Source organism: Mus caroli, chromosome 1 (genome assembly GCF_900094665.2).
Source record: "Mus caroli chromosome 1, CAROLI_EIJ_v1.1, whole genome shotgun sequence".
Classification (NCBI taxonomy): domain Eukaryota; kingdom Metazoa; phylum Chordata; class Mammalia; order Rodentia; family Muridae; genus Mus; species Mus caroli.
In genome coordinates, this window is record NC_034570.1 from 52,106,639 (window position 1) to 52,121,638 (window position 15,000).

Genomic DNA, 15,000 nt, shown 5'->3' on the forward strand with positions numbered 1-15,000 from the left:
GGGGGGGGGGGGTTGCCCCAACAAATTTATGTTCATTAAATATAGAAAGCAAAGAGAGGTGACTATCACATTCAAGAGGGATATGGCACTCCTGCTACAGGTTATCCAAATAAACCCTCAGGCTACACAGGCATGAGCAGAAGGAAGTGTTCATTCGCTTTAGCGCAATGGCACATAACCACTGAGGTGAATATGAGGGAACAGCTTGAAGGAACAAAAAAAAAAAAAAAAAATCAAAAAATAGTTGAGATGTGCACCAGGCAGCTGTACAGTAAAACTGTGGTGGTAGTAATCTTTTTAAGTACAGACGTTGTGTTTTCTGTGCCACTCCCACCCCTCCCCCCACCTAAAGGACTTTATTCCCTCAGGGGCTACAAGGCCTTCATGGACTGGGAGAAAGGAGAGGGAGACCCATTCCCGTACTATGTCTATGGAGCTGCATGTTCTGAGGTTGAAATCGACTGCCTGACAGGTGCTCACAAGGTAGGTCAGCACTGCCCCGGGCAAGTTAGATCAGCAACCCAACTGGCACTGTGCAGAAAGTGGCCCAGCGCCGTTGCGTAATTCGCAAAAGAGAGGCTAGTTCTTTCCATTCCAAGGGAACTTTAAGAGATCCAGTCTTCTCTTGGAATCGTCACATAAGATAATAATAACATAGCAGTCAAGAGGGAGTGGCTGTGACCGACTGGATGTGATTAATGTGTTAAAGTTACCATTGCATTTCCGACAACAAAGTCACTTCCCAGAGTTTTACCTAGAAGCAGGTTTTACTCCTCAAAGAGAAACAGGTTGTCCAGGTGAGGTCATTTAGCTCAGCCGATGTTCATCCGTAGTCATTATTCCAAGGACAGTATGGATGGCCAAAGGGATAGACTGCGGTGTGGTGGGGTCTGAAAAGAATGTTGTGCCTGCCATTGCTCATCAAGAAGTCACCTGCATAGACAGGGAGAATATCTAGGCCAAGTCAGCAGCTTGCACCATACGTGGTAAACTTGGGATACTCTAGATCACTCTGGAGACAAGGACAACGGAAATATTAAATAGAGTTAAATATAACCAAAGTGTAGTAAGTTGTATCATTAGGAAAAGTATAATGGCTGCAACATATCAAAATACGTCTATTTACTTATTTCTTAACTTTTCTTCCACATCAATATTATTAAAAAATATATTTTTTTTTTGAGACAGGATCTTCTTAGGTAGCCTAAGATGCCCTTGAACTTGCTGTGTAGTCAAGGATAATCTCGAATTCTGATCTTCCTGCTTCCATCTCTCAAATGCTGGGCTGTTAGCCATGTCCAGTGTGTGCAGATGCCGGCGACCACACCCACAGCCTTCTGCGTGTGAGGCATGCACCCTACCAACCAAGCCACACCGCCCAGCCCATTAATAAGATTGTTTAAAGACACAGTGTCTGAAAAGAAATGCCCTCCTGTTTAATTCAGGTTTCCCTTTAGGATATATTAATATTATTCAACACGTGTTTACATTGATTTTCCCTGGGGGTGGTGCATGCCATATGGCACTGTGGAGATAAGAAGACATCTTATGAGAGAAGACTCACTCCTTCCACTTCATGGGCCCCAGGGATCAAACTCAGGCTGTCAGGCCTGACAGCAAACACCTTTAACTGTGGAGGCATCTTGCCTCCCTCTGTGGCTCCATTTTCATGTGAGGTCATTTTTTTAAGAGGAAAACTCACGTGATCACAGACTGTTCGTGTCTCATTTTAGACTCTGTTTTCTGGTGCTTTTCACACTAAGGCACACATAGATAATATTTGTGCAGCAGCCCCGGGGATATCAACCTGGGGCCTGTCTCAGGTTCCCCTCAAGGCCCACAGGCCAGTGTCTCTGCTTTCCTGAGCTCCACCTTACTAGGGAGCTGGTGTTGATGATCAGCTAGTCAGTCATAAGACCCTGCCCGCTGACAGGGGTGTTGCCAAATTTAGCAAATAAAAACATAGGCTGGTTAATTCAACTTGAATTTCAAGTAAACAACAAATACGTTTCCAGCATAAATATGTCCCACACAAGTCTTGGGTCATACTTATTTTACCTGTCAACTCTATCTGAAGGCTTTAAAGTAACTCCTTAAAAAAACAAACAGAGGAATCTTCCAGAATACATGGTGTTAAAATCTGGTCTTTTCTGTGCCTTCCAGTTTATACATATAGGTAAAGGTTCAGAAATTTCAGTATTAATGTTGATCTCTGAAAATAGTTTACTCTATTCAGAGACACTAAATGACTGGCCCACCGTGGCCAGTTGTGTGAGGCACTGTTGTCTGGGGATGTCCAGCTGGTAAGCAAAGGTTTCTACCTACCATGTCACCATCTCCTTCCCCTGTGTAATACCACAGCACTGACTGTTCTTCCAGAGGTCCTGAGTTCAATTCCCAGCAACCACACAGTAGCTCACAACCATCTGAAATGGGATTTGATGCTCTCTTCTAGTGTTTCTGAAGAGAGCAACAGTGTACTCATATACATAAAATAAATAAATAATCCTTTTTAAAAATGTTTAAGAGAAAGGAAGGAAGTCCAAATGTATTCCTGAGATAGCCCAGAGACACTTAGGAGCTTTCTGAGAGTCCCAGTAACCAATGGGCGCTCTCTCTCTCTCTCTCTCTCTCTCTCTCTCACACACACACACACACACACACACACACACACACACACACACACACACACAGGGCTGGATCATTTCACTGTTTCTCAGACAAGGAAGCAGATCCACAAAGTCTGAGGATCAGAGTTGGCTTCAGCACGTAACCCCTCACCCCTTCTAAAACCTTGCAAGCCCCTAAGCTTGTACATGTCCCGGATGATTCTCTCAGCTACAATGCCACCTGCATCCAGCCCTTGTGACATGCTCATGAATTCCACGAGAGCCATGAAGGAAGCCAGCCTGAGAATCGGGTGGACAGGCAGGCTCAATTATTTACCAGGTGACTCACTCACCCACGCCAGCACGCCCTGGACTTTGGACTTTTTGTCAGGTCTCTTCCTATCTCTGGAACTGAGATGACTCTGAGCAGTGGTTCTGGGATAGCAAGGAACTCTTTGTAGTTCATTTCTTCACTGAAGGGATTGAAGGGGAGGGAACACATACACCGCAGGACACAAGTGGTGGTTAGACAGCTTCTGTAACTCAGGTCTGACACATGGGGTCAGGGTTTGAACTCCAGGTCACTGTGGCAGCAATTGCCTTTGTTCTGAGCTAACCTGAAAATAAGTTTTATTTATTTATTTGTGTGTGTGTGTGTGTTACTGAGGAACAAGCCTAGGGCCTTGTGCATACTAGACAAACACTATAACACTGAGCTGTATCCTCCACACCTTAAAGTAATATTTTATTTCAAGTTTTTATAAAGAAGTAATTTTTTAAATCTGTCTCAGAAAATCAGAACCAACATTGTCATGGATGCATGTTGCAGCCTGAATCCGGCCATTGATGTTGGGCAGGTAGGTGCTGGCCCAACTGAGTGGAAACCCCTTCCTAAGAGTGGTCGCAGGGTACTTAAAGCTTAAAACTGTCCCCCTTCAGATCGAAGGTGCATTTATCCAAGGAATGGGTCTTTATACCACCGAGGAGCTACTCTACTCTCCAGAGGGCGTCCTGTATTCTCGGAGCCCGGACAAGTACAAAATCCCAACTGTCACTGATGTCCCGGAGCAATTTAACGTGTCCTTGCTGCCGTCCTCTCAGACCCCACTCACCCTCTATTCGTCAAAGGTAAGAAAGTGAACTAGCCCGCCCATGTGCAGCAGCCTAGGAGCATGGCCAGAGCAAGCCACCAGACAAAACAAAGACTGATGCTCATGGTTATCTGGACCAGGCCCCTTGGAGACCACCCGCCTAGGAAAACCTGGGGTCAAGGAAAGAGAAATCCCTCCAGGGAACAACCCTGGATCCTGGTTTCATTAAACTAAAAGTTAGAGAGAAGCTTGGGCTTCTTGGGAGAGGAACACTTTTTATTTAAAACGTTATCTATGTATTTCTTTTCTTTTTTTTTTTTTCTTTTTGAGGGAAGTGGGGTTTTTTGTTTTTTTGAGACAGTTTTTCTCTGTGTAACCCTAGCTGTCTTAGAACTTGCTCTGTAGACCAGGCTGGCCTCGAACTCATAGAGATCCACCACCAGCCTCTGCCTCCAAGTGCTGGGATTAAGGCTTGTGGCTTAACTGCCCAGCTGTCTATTTCTTTTTTAGTTTTTTTTTTGTTTTTTTTTTTTTTTTGAGATGGATCTCAGGGAGAACAGAATGACTTCAAACTCAAACTCCTAATTCTCCAGCCTCCACCTCCCAAGGGCTGAGATGACAAGTGTGTGCCACCATACCCAGCTCTCATCTAAGCTCTGAGAAGACATCAGAGTCTAGAGGAATGGCCCCAGATTCATCAGTAAGGAGCTTGCCTTGAAAGCACGAGAGTGTCAGCTCGATCGCTAGAATTCACATAAAAATTCTGTGTGTCGTACTCTTGTAACCCCAGGACTGGGGAGGCAGAGACAGGAGGATCTCTGGGCTCTCAGGCCAGTTGGTCTAAACTAATTGGTGAGCTCAAGGCCAGGGAGAGACTACCTCAAAGGAGATAGAGAGTGTTTCCAAAGATAGTAATTTGAGGATGCCCTCACTGCACACATCACACCTGTGCACAAGTGCTCGCGCATATGCGCGCGCGCGCGCGCACACACACACACACACACACACAAAGGACTGGGTGGACGAAGAAGGCAACATTGAGCTGGGTGTGGTAGCTTGAACCAATAACCCCAACCAAGGGTAGGCTAAAACCTGCCAGGGCTATATAGAGTTCCAGAGCAGCACAAGTTAGCCATGTCTCAAAAAACAAAGCAAAACAAAGCAAAACAAAACAAAACAAAACAAAACAAATAACAAAACCAAAAGAATAAATGAGCTTGAAGATATGATACCATTGAAACCGCAGATATCAGTGGACTGGAGGCCTGGGTTCCTACCCCAGCCCACCATCCTCCTTTGCTCTTAGGTAAATTGCCCACCTCCGAGGGACTTTTCAGTCAAGCCCAGAAATCAATCTAGAACAGCTCTTACCAACTGTGGTGAGAATATCCTACTCCCTACCAAGACAGACAGATAGGCAGGCACACACACATACACACGCTTTCTCGCCAGGACACACAGACACACACAGACACACATACACACAGACACACGCACACACATGAAACTGATAATATCCAGATGCATTTCTGGCTGACACAATTTAAAGGATTTTAAGGCAATGCTCAGAGGCCAAGGGTATGGCTAAACAGCTTCAGTTATGCAAGGCAGCTCCTACAATAAAGGATCATGTGACTTCAAATGTCAATAGTGTCAGGAAGCAAAGACACTAGCCAACCTTTAATAACTAAAGGAAAGGAACAGCAAATTAAAATAAAGGTCAACTTTGCTTGCCTTGCTTTATGTGGATCATGACAAAAATCAGATAGAAACCTCACCAAGGAGTGAGGTATAAAGTCTCCCTTAAGCTGGGCAATGGTGGGCAGTTGTGGCACACACCTTTAATCCCAGCACTTGGGAGGCAGAGGCAGGCGGATTTCTGAGTTCGAGCCCAGCCTGGACTACAGAGTGAGTTCCAGGACAGCCAGAGTGAGTTCCAGGACAGCCAGGGCTACACAGAGAAACCTTGTCTGAAACAAACAAACAAACAAAAAGTCTTCCTTAAAAATCTTTGGGGAGAGCCTGCAGAGATGGCTCAGGGGGTTAAGAGCACTGGCTGCTCTTCCAGAGGTCATGAGTTCAATTCCCAACAACCACATGGTGGCTCACAACCATCTGTAATTGGATTCAATGTCCTCTTCACATAAAATAAATTAATAAATCTTAAAAAAAAATCTTTGGAGAAACTTCCAGATAGGAGTTGTTACATCTCAAACCCTGACAAACGACTAACATTTAACATGCCAAAGTAGACCAGGTTCTCCCAGCATCCCTCAGTATTAAAAGATATGGCTGGCATACCTTAAATTTCTCCAGCCCAGGGCCTGGGCTGCCCTTCCTATATAATACAGCCATTTTGGTTACCAGCCCCTTTTGGTCTACCCTCTACCCCCATGGCCTATTGGTCACCTGGCCCTCTCTCTCCCTTCTCACATGGCCTGGTCATGTTCACTCTGGACTCTCCCAGATATCTGCCTTTGCTCCCCCTTTCTCTACAGTAAACCTTTTCCTAGGAACAGTCACATCTTTTTTTCTTACTTTTATTCTCCATTCAGGAATAAATTGATTTTCTTTTCTGAAACAAGAAAAATATATCTGCAGGAATTTCATCATTTCCCAACTGAATTCCCCTTCAGCCTAGGTATCACCTCTGGACTTCGGTTGGCGAAGCCATCACAGATTCAGAGGGAGGGACACCAACAGGTCCTTCTGACTCTGGCTGGTCTAGAAGCCATCTGAGGGGGGAAGGCCAGAGGCAGCCCAGAGCCTACAGAGAACAGCTTCAGGTTAAGAGTACCCAGGCAGTGCACCCAGCATGGTAGGCATGCCGGTAATGCCAATACTCAATAGGTAGATGGAGAAGGAGCATGAATTAATGCCAGCCTAGGCTACAAAGCAAGATCTCTCTGGTAAACACACAAGGACCAAGAAGGACATGGTGATGAGTGAGTGCCTATGGTACTGGGGAGGTAAAAGCAGGAAGACGTATGACTATTCAAAGCCAACCTGGTCCACTCCATGGTGCGTTTCACAGTCCAGGTTCCACAGTAAGACCTTGTCTCGGAAACCAAAAAATGAAAACAAAGATTGGGGATAAAAGTCAGCAAGAAAATGCTTGCTTAGTGTGCACACAGCCCCTGGTTCAATTCCCACCACCACCAAAAACAAAACAAAAGCCACAAATACAGAAACTTTTCTGAAAAAAAAAGACGGCTCTGGTTATTTTGGGTGCGTTCATGGAAGGTAACAATTATCAGAAACAAAGAACAGCTGCCTCCTCAGACAGACCAAGGAGGGGGTCTCTGTCTCTCCACAGTCCCCAGGTCTCCTCTCCTTACTGTCCTTCACCTGCCCACATGGCACTCGAATTCCTGCCTGTTGCCTACACGTGAAGGTCTGTCACCGCCCAAGTCTTCCTCTCCTACACTACTGTACTATAGTATAGTATACACTATACTACTGTACTATAGGTTAGTACACACTACTGTACTATAGTATAGTATACACTACTGTACTATAGGTTAGTATACACTACTGTACTATAGGTTAGTATATACTACTGTACTATAGGTTAGTATATACTACTATACTATAGTGGAGTATACACTACTGTACTGTAGTAGAGTATACACTACTGTACTGTAGTAGAGCATACACTACTGTACTGTAGTAGAGCATACACTACTGTACTGTAGTAGAGCATACACTACTGTACTTGTTAGTATGTTATCTGCTAACACAAGCCAGGGTCCTCTGGGAAGAGGAACTTCAACTGAGAGAATGTTTCTATCAGACTGGCTGTGGTAGGTGAGTTTGTGGGGCATATTCTTGACTCAGGATTGATGGGGTGGGGGGCCACTGTGGTCAGTCCCACCCTGGGCAAGTGGTCCTGGGTTCTATAAGAAAGCAGGCTGTGCAAGCCAGTAAGCAGCATCCCTCGATGGCCTCTGCATTAGTTTCTGCTTTCTGCCCTGACTCTTCTTCATAATCAGGATCTGTAAGCCAAATAAGCTCTTCCCAAATGGCTGGTGATTTTGTTGTTTCTCCCCAACAATGAAAAGCTCAGACAAATATGCTGCTTCCCTTAGCCCCAGGGGCATAATGAGGAATTATTTCCCCCTCTGCTTATGAAGCTGGCAAGGTCAAACCATTGACTGTTCTAATAATGGTGCCCTTCTCTTACCCGACAGAAACACATGGACTGCACATACGTGTCAGCACGTGTGCATCCCTTCCCATAGAACAAATACTTAACACACACAGAACTGAAGATGTAGAAAGTTCCCATTTAAGAAGTGATTTATAAAGCCAGGCAGTGGCGGCACCTTTAATCCCAGCACTTGGGAGGCAGAGGCAGGCGGATTTCTGAGTTCAAGGCCAGCCTGGTCTACAAAGTGAGTTCCAGGACAGCCAGGGCTACACAGAGAGACCCTGTCTCGAAAAACCAAAAAAAAAAAAAAAAAAAAAGTGATTTATAAGACTGAATGCCAGGGATTGTGGATACAGTGCTGAACAAGATGACGCCCTGTCCCAAAGTAGCTTGTTGTCTACTACAGAAGCTTTTAAAACAAATGCAGTGTAGAGGCAGGAGGTGACCTCTGTGAATTCATTCTGGTCTACATAGTGAGTCTCAGACCAGCCAGAGCCACAAAGTGAGGCCCTGTCTCAAAAGGCCAATAAAATAGACAAATGTGTTTTCTTGCAGGGCCTCGGGGAGTCTGGGATGTTCCTAGGGTCATCTGTGTTTTTTGCCATTGTTGATGCGGTGGCTGCGGCACGGAGACAAAGAGACATAGCGGAGGACTTCACAGTGAAGAGCCCAGCAACCCCAGAGTGGGTGCGGATGGCCTGTGCAGATCGGTTCACAGACATGGTAGGGAGCTGCTCTGTTCCTGCAAGCTCACTGCAACTTCCTGCTCCCTTGGCTTCTGTGTCAGTTTGTGACCTAACCTGTGTCTAATCAAGCTATAAAGTGATAGGGCGTGGTAGTAAATGCTTGCAATCCTGGCAGCTGGGAGGCTGAGGCTGAATTGTCCTGTAGTTCAGACATTCATCCCAGTCTCCTGAACACAGCAATGAGGGCAGTCATCTGCCTCCAACCAGTGCCTCCTCCATGGACAAAGGCAGGAACCAGACACCTCGAGACTCAGGGCTCCTGCATAGCACTCTCCTGGTCTTACTCATCACAGGGCCACTGTAAGATCACCTTGTCTCTTACTCTAAAGCTTAAGCACAGGTGACCTTCAAGACAGCGCTCTGGGTCCCATTTTACAGGGTAGGCATCCTATTCTGGAGTGGACGCAGAGCAAGGAAAGTAATAAAGAGCGCCTCGGAAATTTCCCTGCTCACCCGAGCCTCCTTCTCAGCCTCCTCACAGCCTGACTCCTGGAAAATGGCCTCCTGCATTTCCCCAGGTTCAGACTGTTTTTAGCCAACGAGTTGTTTGGCAGAGCTGTCACATACAGTGGGAAGGAGTGACTCACTTAGCTCTTACTCACAGTTCAGGCCAGGCGGCTGGGCTCCGAGGCACATGGGGTGAGACAGCATTTTCTGCCAAGTCTGATAGTTCCTTGCTGAGACCTTGTCAATACGCCCTGGTGGACACCAGTTGTCTACTAACTATGCAAATGCCCATCAATCAGACACTTTTGTCAATGTGAAAGTAGTCTCAAACTTCCTAAAATATTCATCAATGGCTCCTAGATATCGCTTCATGGTAGGACCTATATTTAATATTGTAAGGCTCATTTTAATAGTGTTTTACATTTTGTCTTTATAAAAGTAACACATGCTATGCTTGATGGAGCGCTTGAGGGGAAGGGTGGATAGGCTTGTGAGTTCAAGACCAGCCTGGTCTACACAGCAGTTCCCAGAATAGCCTGGTCTACATAATAAGACACTGTATAAGAAAGAGAGAAAGAAAGAAAGAAAGAAAGAAAGAAAGAAAGAAAGAAAGAAAGAAAGAAAGAAAGACAGACAGACATGTCCACTTTAGAAAAGAGTAAGATGGGACTTGAAATCAACCATAATCCTTTCAACCAGAAATAACTATGACTATGTTTGTTGTGCGAATGTGCGTGTGTGTTTGGTACATGTGTGCATGCTCTTGTGTGTGTACTTGTGTTCATGTGTGTTTGAGTGTAGAGGCCAGGCCTGATACTGACACTGGGCATCTTCCTAGATTGATCTCCATCTTACGTTTTTAGAATTTATTTTCTTACTTATCTATTTGATATTTATTTATTTTGTGTGTGTTTGCACATATATGCCTGCCTCTGTGTGCAGGTATCTGCAGGCACCCACTGAGGCCAGAAGACAGCACTGAATTCTTGGGAGCTGGAGTTACAGGCAGTTGTAAGCCTGTGAGTTATCTGACATGGTGTTTGGAAATGAAACTCTAGTCCTCCGAGATAACCATGGGGCTATCCCTCCAGCATCATTACTATTACTTACTGTTATTATAATTTTAAATAAAATTCCCTAGAGCTCTCTGGTCGGTTGGCTAAACCAGTGGTTTGCAAACTTCCCAATGCTGCAACCTTTAATACGGTTCCTCATGTTGTGGCGACCCCATCCATAAGAGTTGTCTTAGTCATGGTGTCTCTTCACAGCAATAGGGCATAACTACGCTTATGAAAGCCCAACGTCCTCCAGCAAGGCCCCCAAGTGCCTCTAAATAGTGCCACTCCCTAATGACTAAGCATTGAATATTTGAGCCTATGGGGGCCATTGTTTTGTTTTGTTTTGTTTTGTTTTGTTTTGTTTTGTTTTTGAGACAGGGTTTCTCTGTATAGCCCTGGCTGTCCCGGAACTCATTTTGTAGACCAGGCTGGCCTCAAACTCAGAAATCCGCCTGCCTCTGCCTCCCAAGTGCTGGGAGTAAATGAGTTTGCCTGCCCTGCCCGGCTATGGGTGGCCATTCTTATTCAAACCACTGTACCCTTTTTGAGATCAGTGTGAGCTGACTGTCAGCAAAGAGGAAATAACTCAAAGCCAGCCTTGAGCGAAGTGTCCCAAGGAGAGCAAAGAGGAAATTGACAGTGTTTTACAGGAGGCGAGAAACACACAAAATAATCTGCAGGAAATGTCAATATTCCTCTATCCAGTGAAAAGCAGCCATGGGTACATACTTGTGATACCAGCCCTTGGGGGCTGAAGCAGAAGGGTCATGTTTTGAGGCCAGCCTGGGCTACATGGTCAGACCCTGTTTTTAAAAAAAAAAATTGTGTGAGATGTGTGTATACAAACACATATATGTGTATGTAAGTGTACTATGTAATTTATGTACATGGGGTAGTTGTAGATAGATAGATAGATAGATAGATAGATAGATAGATAGATAGATAGATAGATAGACGGACAGACAGATAGACGGACAGACAGATAGACGGACAGACAGACAGATGGATCTGCTGCCTCAGATCCTTTTACTGACATCCTGTAAAGCTTTTTACTCCAGATAGCTCAGAGTTCAAAGCAGGGACAGAGAAACAATGAAAAACCCAGAGAGTTTTTCTCCTTACCATCACCAGGTGTGCTCAGCATACAGAAGATTTAATATCGGACTGGGTTGTGTACATAATGCCCTTGAGGAAACTAAGCTGTTTTGCTGAAGAGTGGGCAGGAGGAGTGGCAAACGCTGGAGGGCGGGGTGGGAAGGAAAGGCATTCCTGGGCGAGCGGGGGGTGGGGGGTGGGGGGTGGGGGATATGAAGTTCTACAGGAACAGAGTTTATTTACAGCAGCATCCTGTAAGGAAGCCTATTACATGCAGGCTACAGTCTTACATAACCCAAACTGACAAACTGACCTTACATATGCTATGTAGTCCAAGATAACTTCGAAGTCCTGGGATTACAGGGCCTGTGTCACTGAATGAAAATATGAAATAAGAGGAGAAGAACATTTTTATTGTCGAGAAAGCAGGCAGACGGGGGATTTAGCTCAGTGGTAGAGCGCTTGCCTAGCAAGCGGAAGGCCCTGGGTTCAGTCCTCAGCTCTGGAAAAAAAAAAAAAGACAAAGAAAGGAGAAAGCAGGCAGAGGGAAGAGTCCAAGCTGACCATGGCCAGCAGATAAAACCTGAACATGAGAGGAGAGATGGGGAGGGAGAGCAAGAGAGGAATCACTGCAAGACGAAGGCGGCCCAGGCCACGTTGCCAAGAAAATCACACAACAAAACTGGCTGATAAAGGGAGCTGGCAGGAGGAAGGGAAGGAGAAGCCCAGCTCCCAAGAGGGAGGGGTTTAGCGTAGGGGGCCGGGCGAGGAGACCTAGGAGGAGCCACAAGTTCTGAGCGTTGCTGGGAAAGCTGGCCAGTGTCAGTCAGCTCTGATATGTAAATAAGTACCTCAGCCTTTTGTCCAGGGTTTCTGAGACCTAACATACACAATTTTTTAGTTGAAGATATGCTGAGCTAAAGCTGGGGCTGTAGTTTACTAGTAGCATCTTTGCCTAGCATACGCAATGTATTGGGTTTGGTCCCAAGCACAGAGAGAAGAAAAAAAAGAAAAAAAAGTGGAAGGGATAGCCAGGCAGTGTTGGTGCACGCCTTTAATCTGAATTCGGGAGGCAGAGGCAGGTAGATCTCTGAGTTCGAGGCCAGCCTGGCCTGTACAGTGAGTTCCAGGACATACAGAAGTACACAGAGGAACCCTGTCTTGGGCGGGGGCGGGGGGGGGGGGCAGTGGAGGGGGGGGTCAAGAGAATATATAATGACCCAGAATGCTGTAACCATGTCTAAAATACTATTTTTTTTTCCACTCAGACGGCATGGACAGGAGGATTATATTCTACCTAGTGAATTCCAGGCTAGCCAGAGCTAGAGGAAGACCCTGGAGAGAGACAGAGAGAGACAGAGAGAGCGAGACAGAGACAGAGAGACAGAAAGGGACACAAAAAGGAAAGAAAGAAGACCCTGCCTCAAAAGAGAGACAGACAGACAGACAGACAGACAGGGGTTGGGGGAGGGATAAAAGGAAAGAAGAGGTTCCTTGTACTTGTATTCCTGAGACCCCCATCAGGCTGCTCACAACCAGCTCCAAGAGATGGAGAAGTGGAACACTTTCTCCTGGTCTCTGTGGGCACCTGCACTCACATACACTCAGAACATAAATAATCGCAGATTTTGTATTTAACCTTTGAATTCTGAAATAAAAATACAATTTGTTCTAATGACTAAGAAAGTGACGAATAACTAGGAAAGGTCTGTGTGCAAGAACACAGGTCTTGGAAAGTTCGGAGCCTCCTCCTTTGGCAACCTCTTCCTCGTCATTAGAGAAATAACAGGTCACCTGGACTTTTTTCTTAAACAGAAATGATGGTAAAATACTCGGTACTTTTCCCTTGGAATTAAATGAAATAATGCGTGTAAAAATACTGGGTAAATATGAGTCGCCCCATAAACACTAGAATTAAAGTTTTCCCTGAATACCCATAACTGTTAATAACCTTCAAAACAGGCCTCACCTACAAGGCTGATAAATATTTCCACATTAAACCAAGGTGACCTCCTGAGGCCAGAACAAACAGGAACTTACAGAACCTACAACTAAAAGTCACATTTTCATTTTCATGGGGAAACTAGTGAGAAACTAAGAACTGGATTTTTTTTTTTTATTTTTTTTTTAAGTCAGGGTTTCTCTGTGTATCTTTGGCTGTCCCGGAACTCACTCTGGAGCCCAGGCTGACCTTGAACTCATAGAGATCTGCCTGCCTCTGCTGGGATTAAAGACACCACCGACATCAACTTAATTTAGGATATTTTGTTATCAAAACAAAACAAAGCTCTCATTGAGTAAGCTTTTATTAGACAGAGTTTTGTTTTCCAAGGCGTTTGCTTGTGTCGCGTTTCCTTTGACGCTTGTTTACTTCCTGTGTGCGTGAGGCTGTGGGGGTCAGAGGGTAAGTTGCTGGAGGCGGTCCTCCTTTTACTCTGTGGGTCCCACACAAGGAACTGGGGTGGGAAGGCAAGTGGCTTTACCCTCCCCACTACCTCCCCCCGCCCCCCCATACCCCCACCCCCGCCCCCATGCGCCTTCTCACCAGCCCTATGCAGAGCTCTACTTGTTTGAGTGTTGGGTTTGGTCCTTTCTTGGAATTAATCTCTGGTGAAAAGTGGTGCAGATGGTTCTGCTCTGAACCGGTCTGATGGCCGTGGACAAAGGAAAACACTATCTCTATGTCATTTTCGTTTTGGTGATGGGAGGAAGAAAAATGTGTTTTGTGTAATTATTTACAATTTCGCAAGAAAAATCCCTTAAACATTTTTATTATTATTTATTATTATTCATAAGTACACTGTAGCTGACTTCAGATGCACCAGAAGAGGTCGTCAGATCTCATTACGGGTGGTTGTGAGTCACCATGTGGTTGCTGGGATTTGAACTCAGGACCTTTGGAAGAGCAGCCAGTGCTCTTACCCACTGAGCCATCTCGACAGCCCCTAAACATATTTTTAAAAAGAGAAATAATAAAGTTTCAAATTACTACTTCTTAGAAACAAGATTTTAAACACTTTTAAAAGTTTTTTTTAAAGATTTATTCATTTATTTATTTATTTCACATATGTGGGTCGCTGTCTTCAGACACACCAGAAGAGGGCATCCTCTCCCATCACAGATGGCTGTGAGCCACCATGTGGTTGCTGGGATTTGAACTCAGAACCTCTGGAAGAGCAGTCAGTGCTCTTAACCACTGAGCCATTCTTCCAGCCCCTAAAAGTTTTAAAATTATTTCTCCCCTCTTTCTCTCTCTCTGTGAGTGTAGTGTAGTGTAGTGTAGTGTGTGTGTGTGTGTGTGTGTGTGTATACAGTCATGCCATGATGATTGTATAGCAGTCAGGACAACTTTTAGGATTTATTCTCTCCTTACATCATAGGTTCCAGGGATTGACCTGATAAACTGGTGTTTAATCATGGTTATTACTGAGATTCACCAAAGAAAACCAATTCTACCATTCTGGGCCAAACTTAAAGCAAGCTTTATTAAATAATAAACACTGACCAAACTGACCCAGAGAGGATTTTGGTCAGGACCATTCCCTGGAATTTCCCAGCAGCAATTGACTCAGTCACCTATAGGCCACCATACTTTCCCATGAGGCATTGTAATTTTCCACTAACTACAACTCCCAGCATTCCAGGTAGTTACCTGGTTCTTGGGTAGGTGGGGCTTACAGGTTAATTTTGGGCTTTACATTGGCCTTAAAACAAGATTTGAAAAGGAAAATTTGTTACAATTTTAAGACAGGAAAGGCCTGGCATAGTGGCACACGCCTTTAATCCCAGCACTCGGGAGGCAGA

The 15,000-nt window shown here is 45.1% G+C and overlaps 1 protein-coding gene across 1 annotated transcript in view; it reads left to right on the forward strand.

Moving 5' to 3' along the window:
• Window positions 1-15,000, forward strand: part of LOC110291452 (aldehyde oxidase 2) — an 86,008-nt gene that overhangs the window by 58,721 nt on the left and 12,287 nt on the right. Inside the window, exons 30-33 of the mRNA XM_021158623.2 lie at window positions 308-483; window positions 3,401-3,466; window positions 3,549-3,737; window positions 8,406-8,573. Of these exons, the coding sequence (XP_021014282.1) occupies window positions 308-483; window positions 3,401-3,466; window positions 3,549-3,737; window positions 8,406-8,573 (599 nt within the window). The remainder of the gene's footprint in view (window positions 1-307; window positions 484-3,400; window positions 3,467-3,548; window positions 3,738-8,405; window positions 8,574-15,000) is intronic.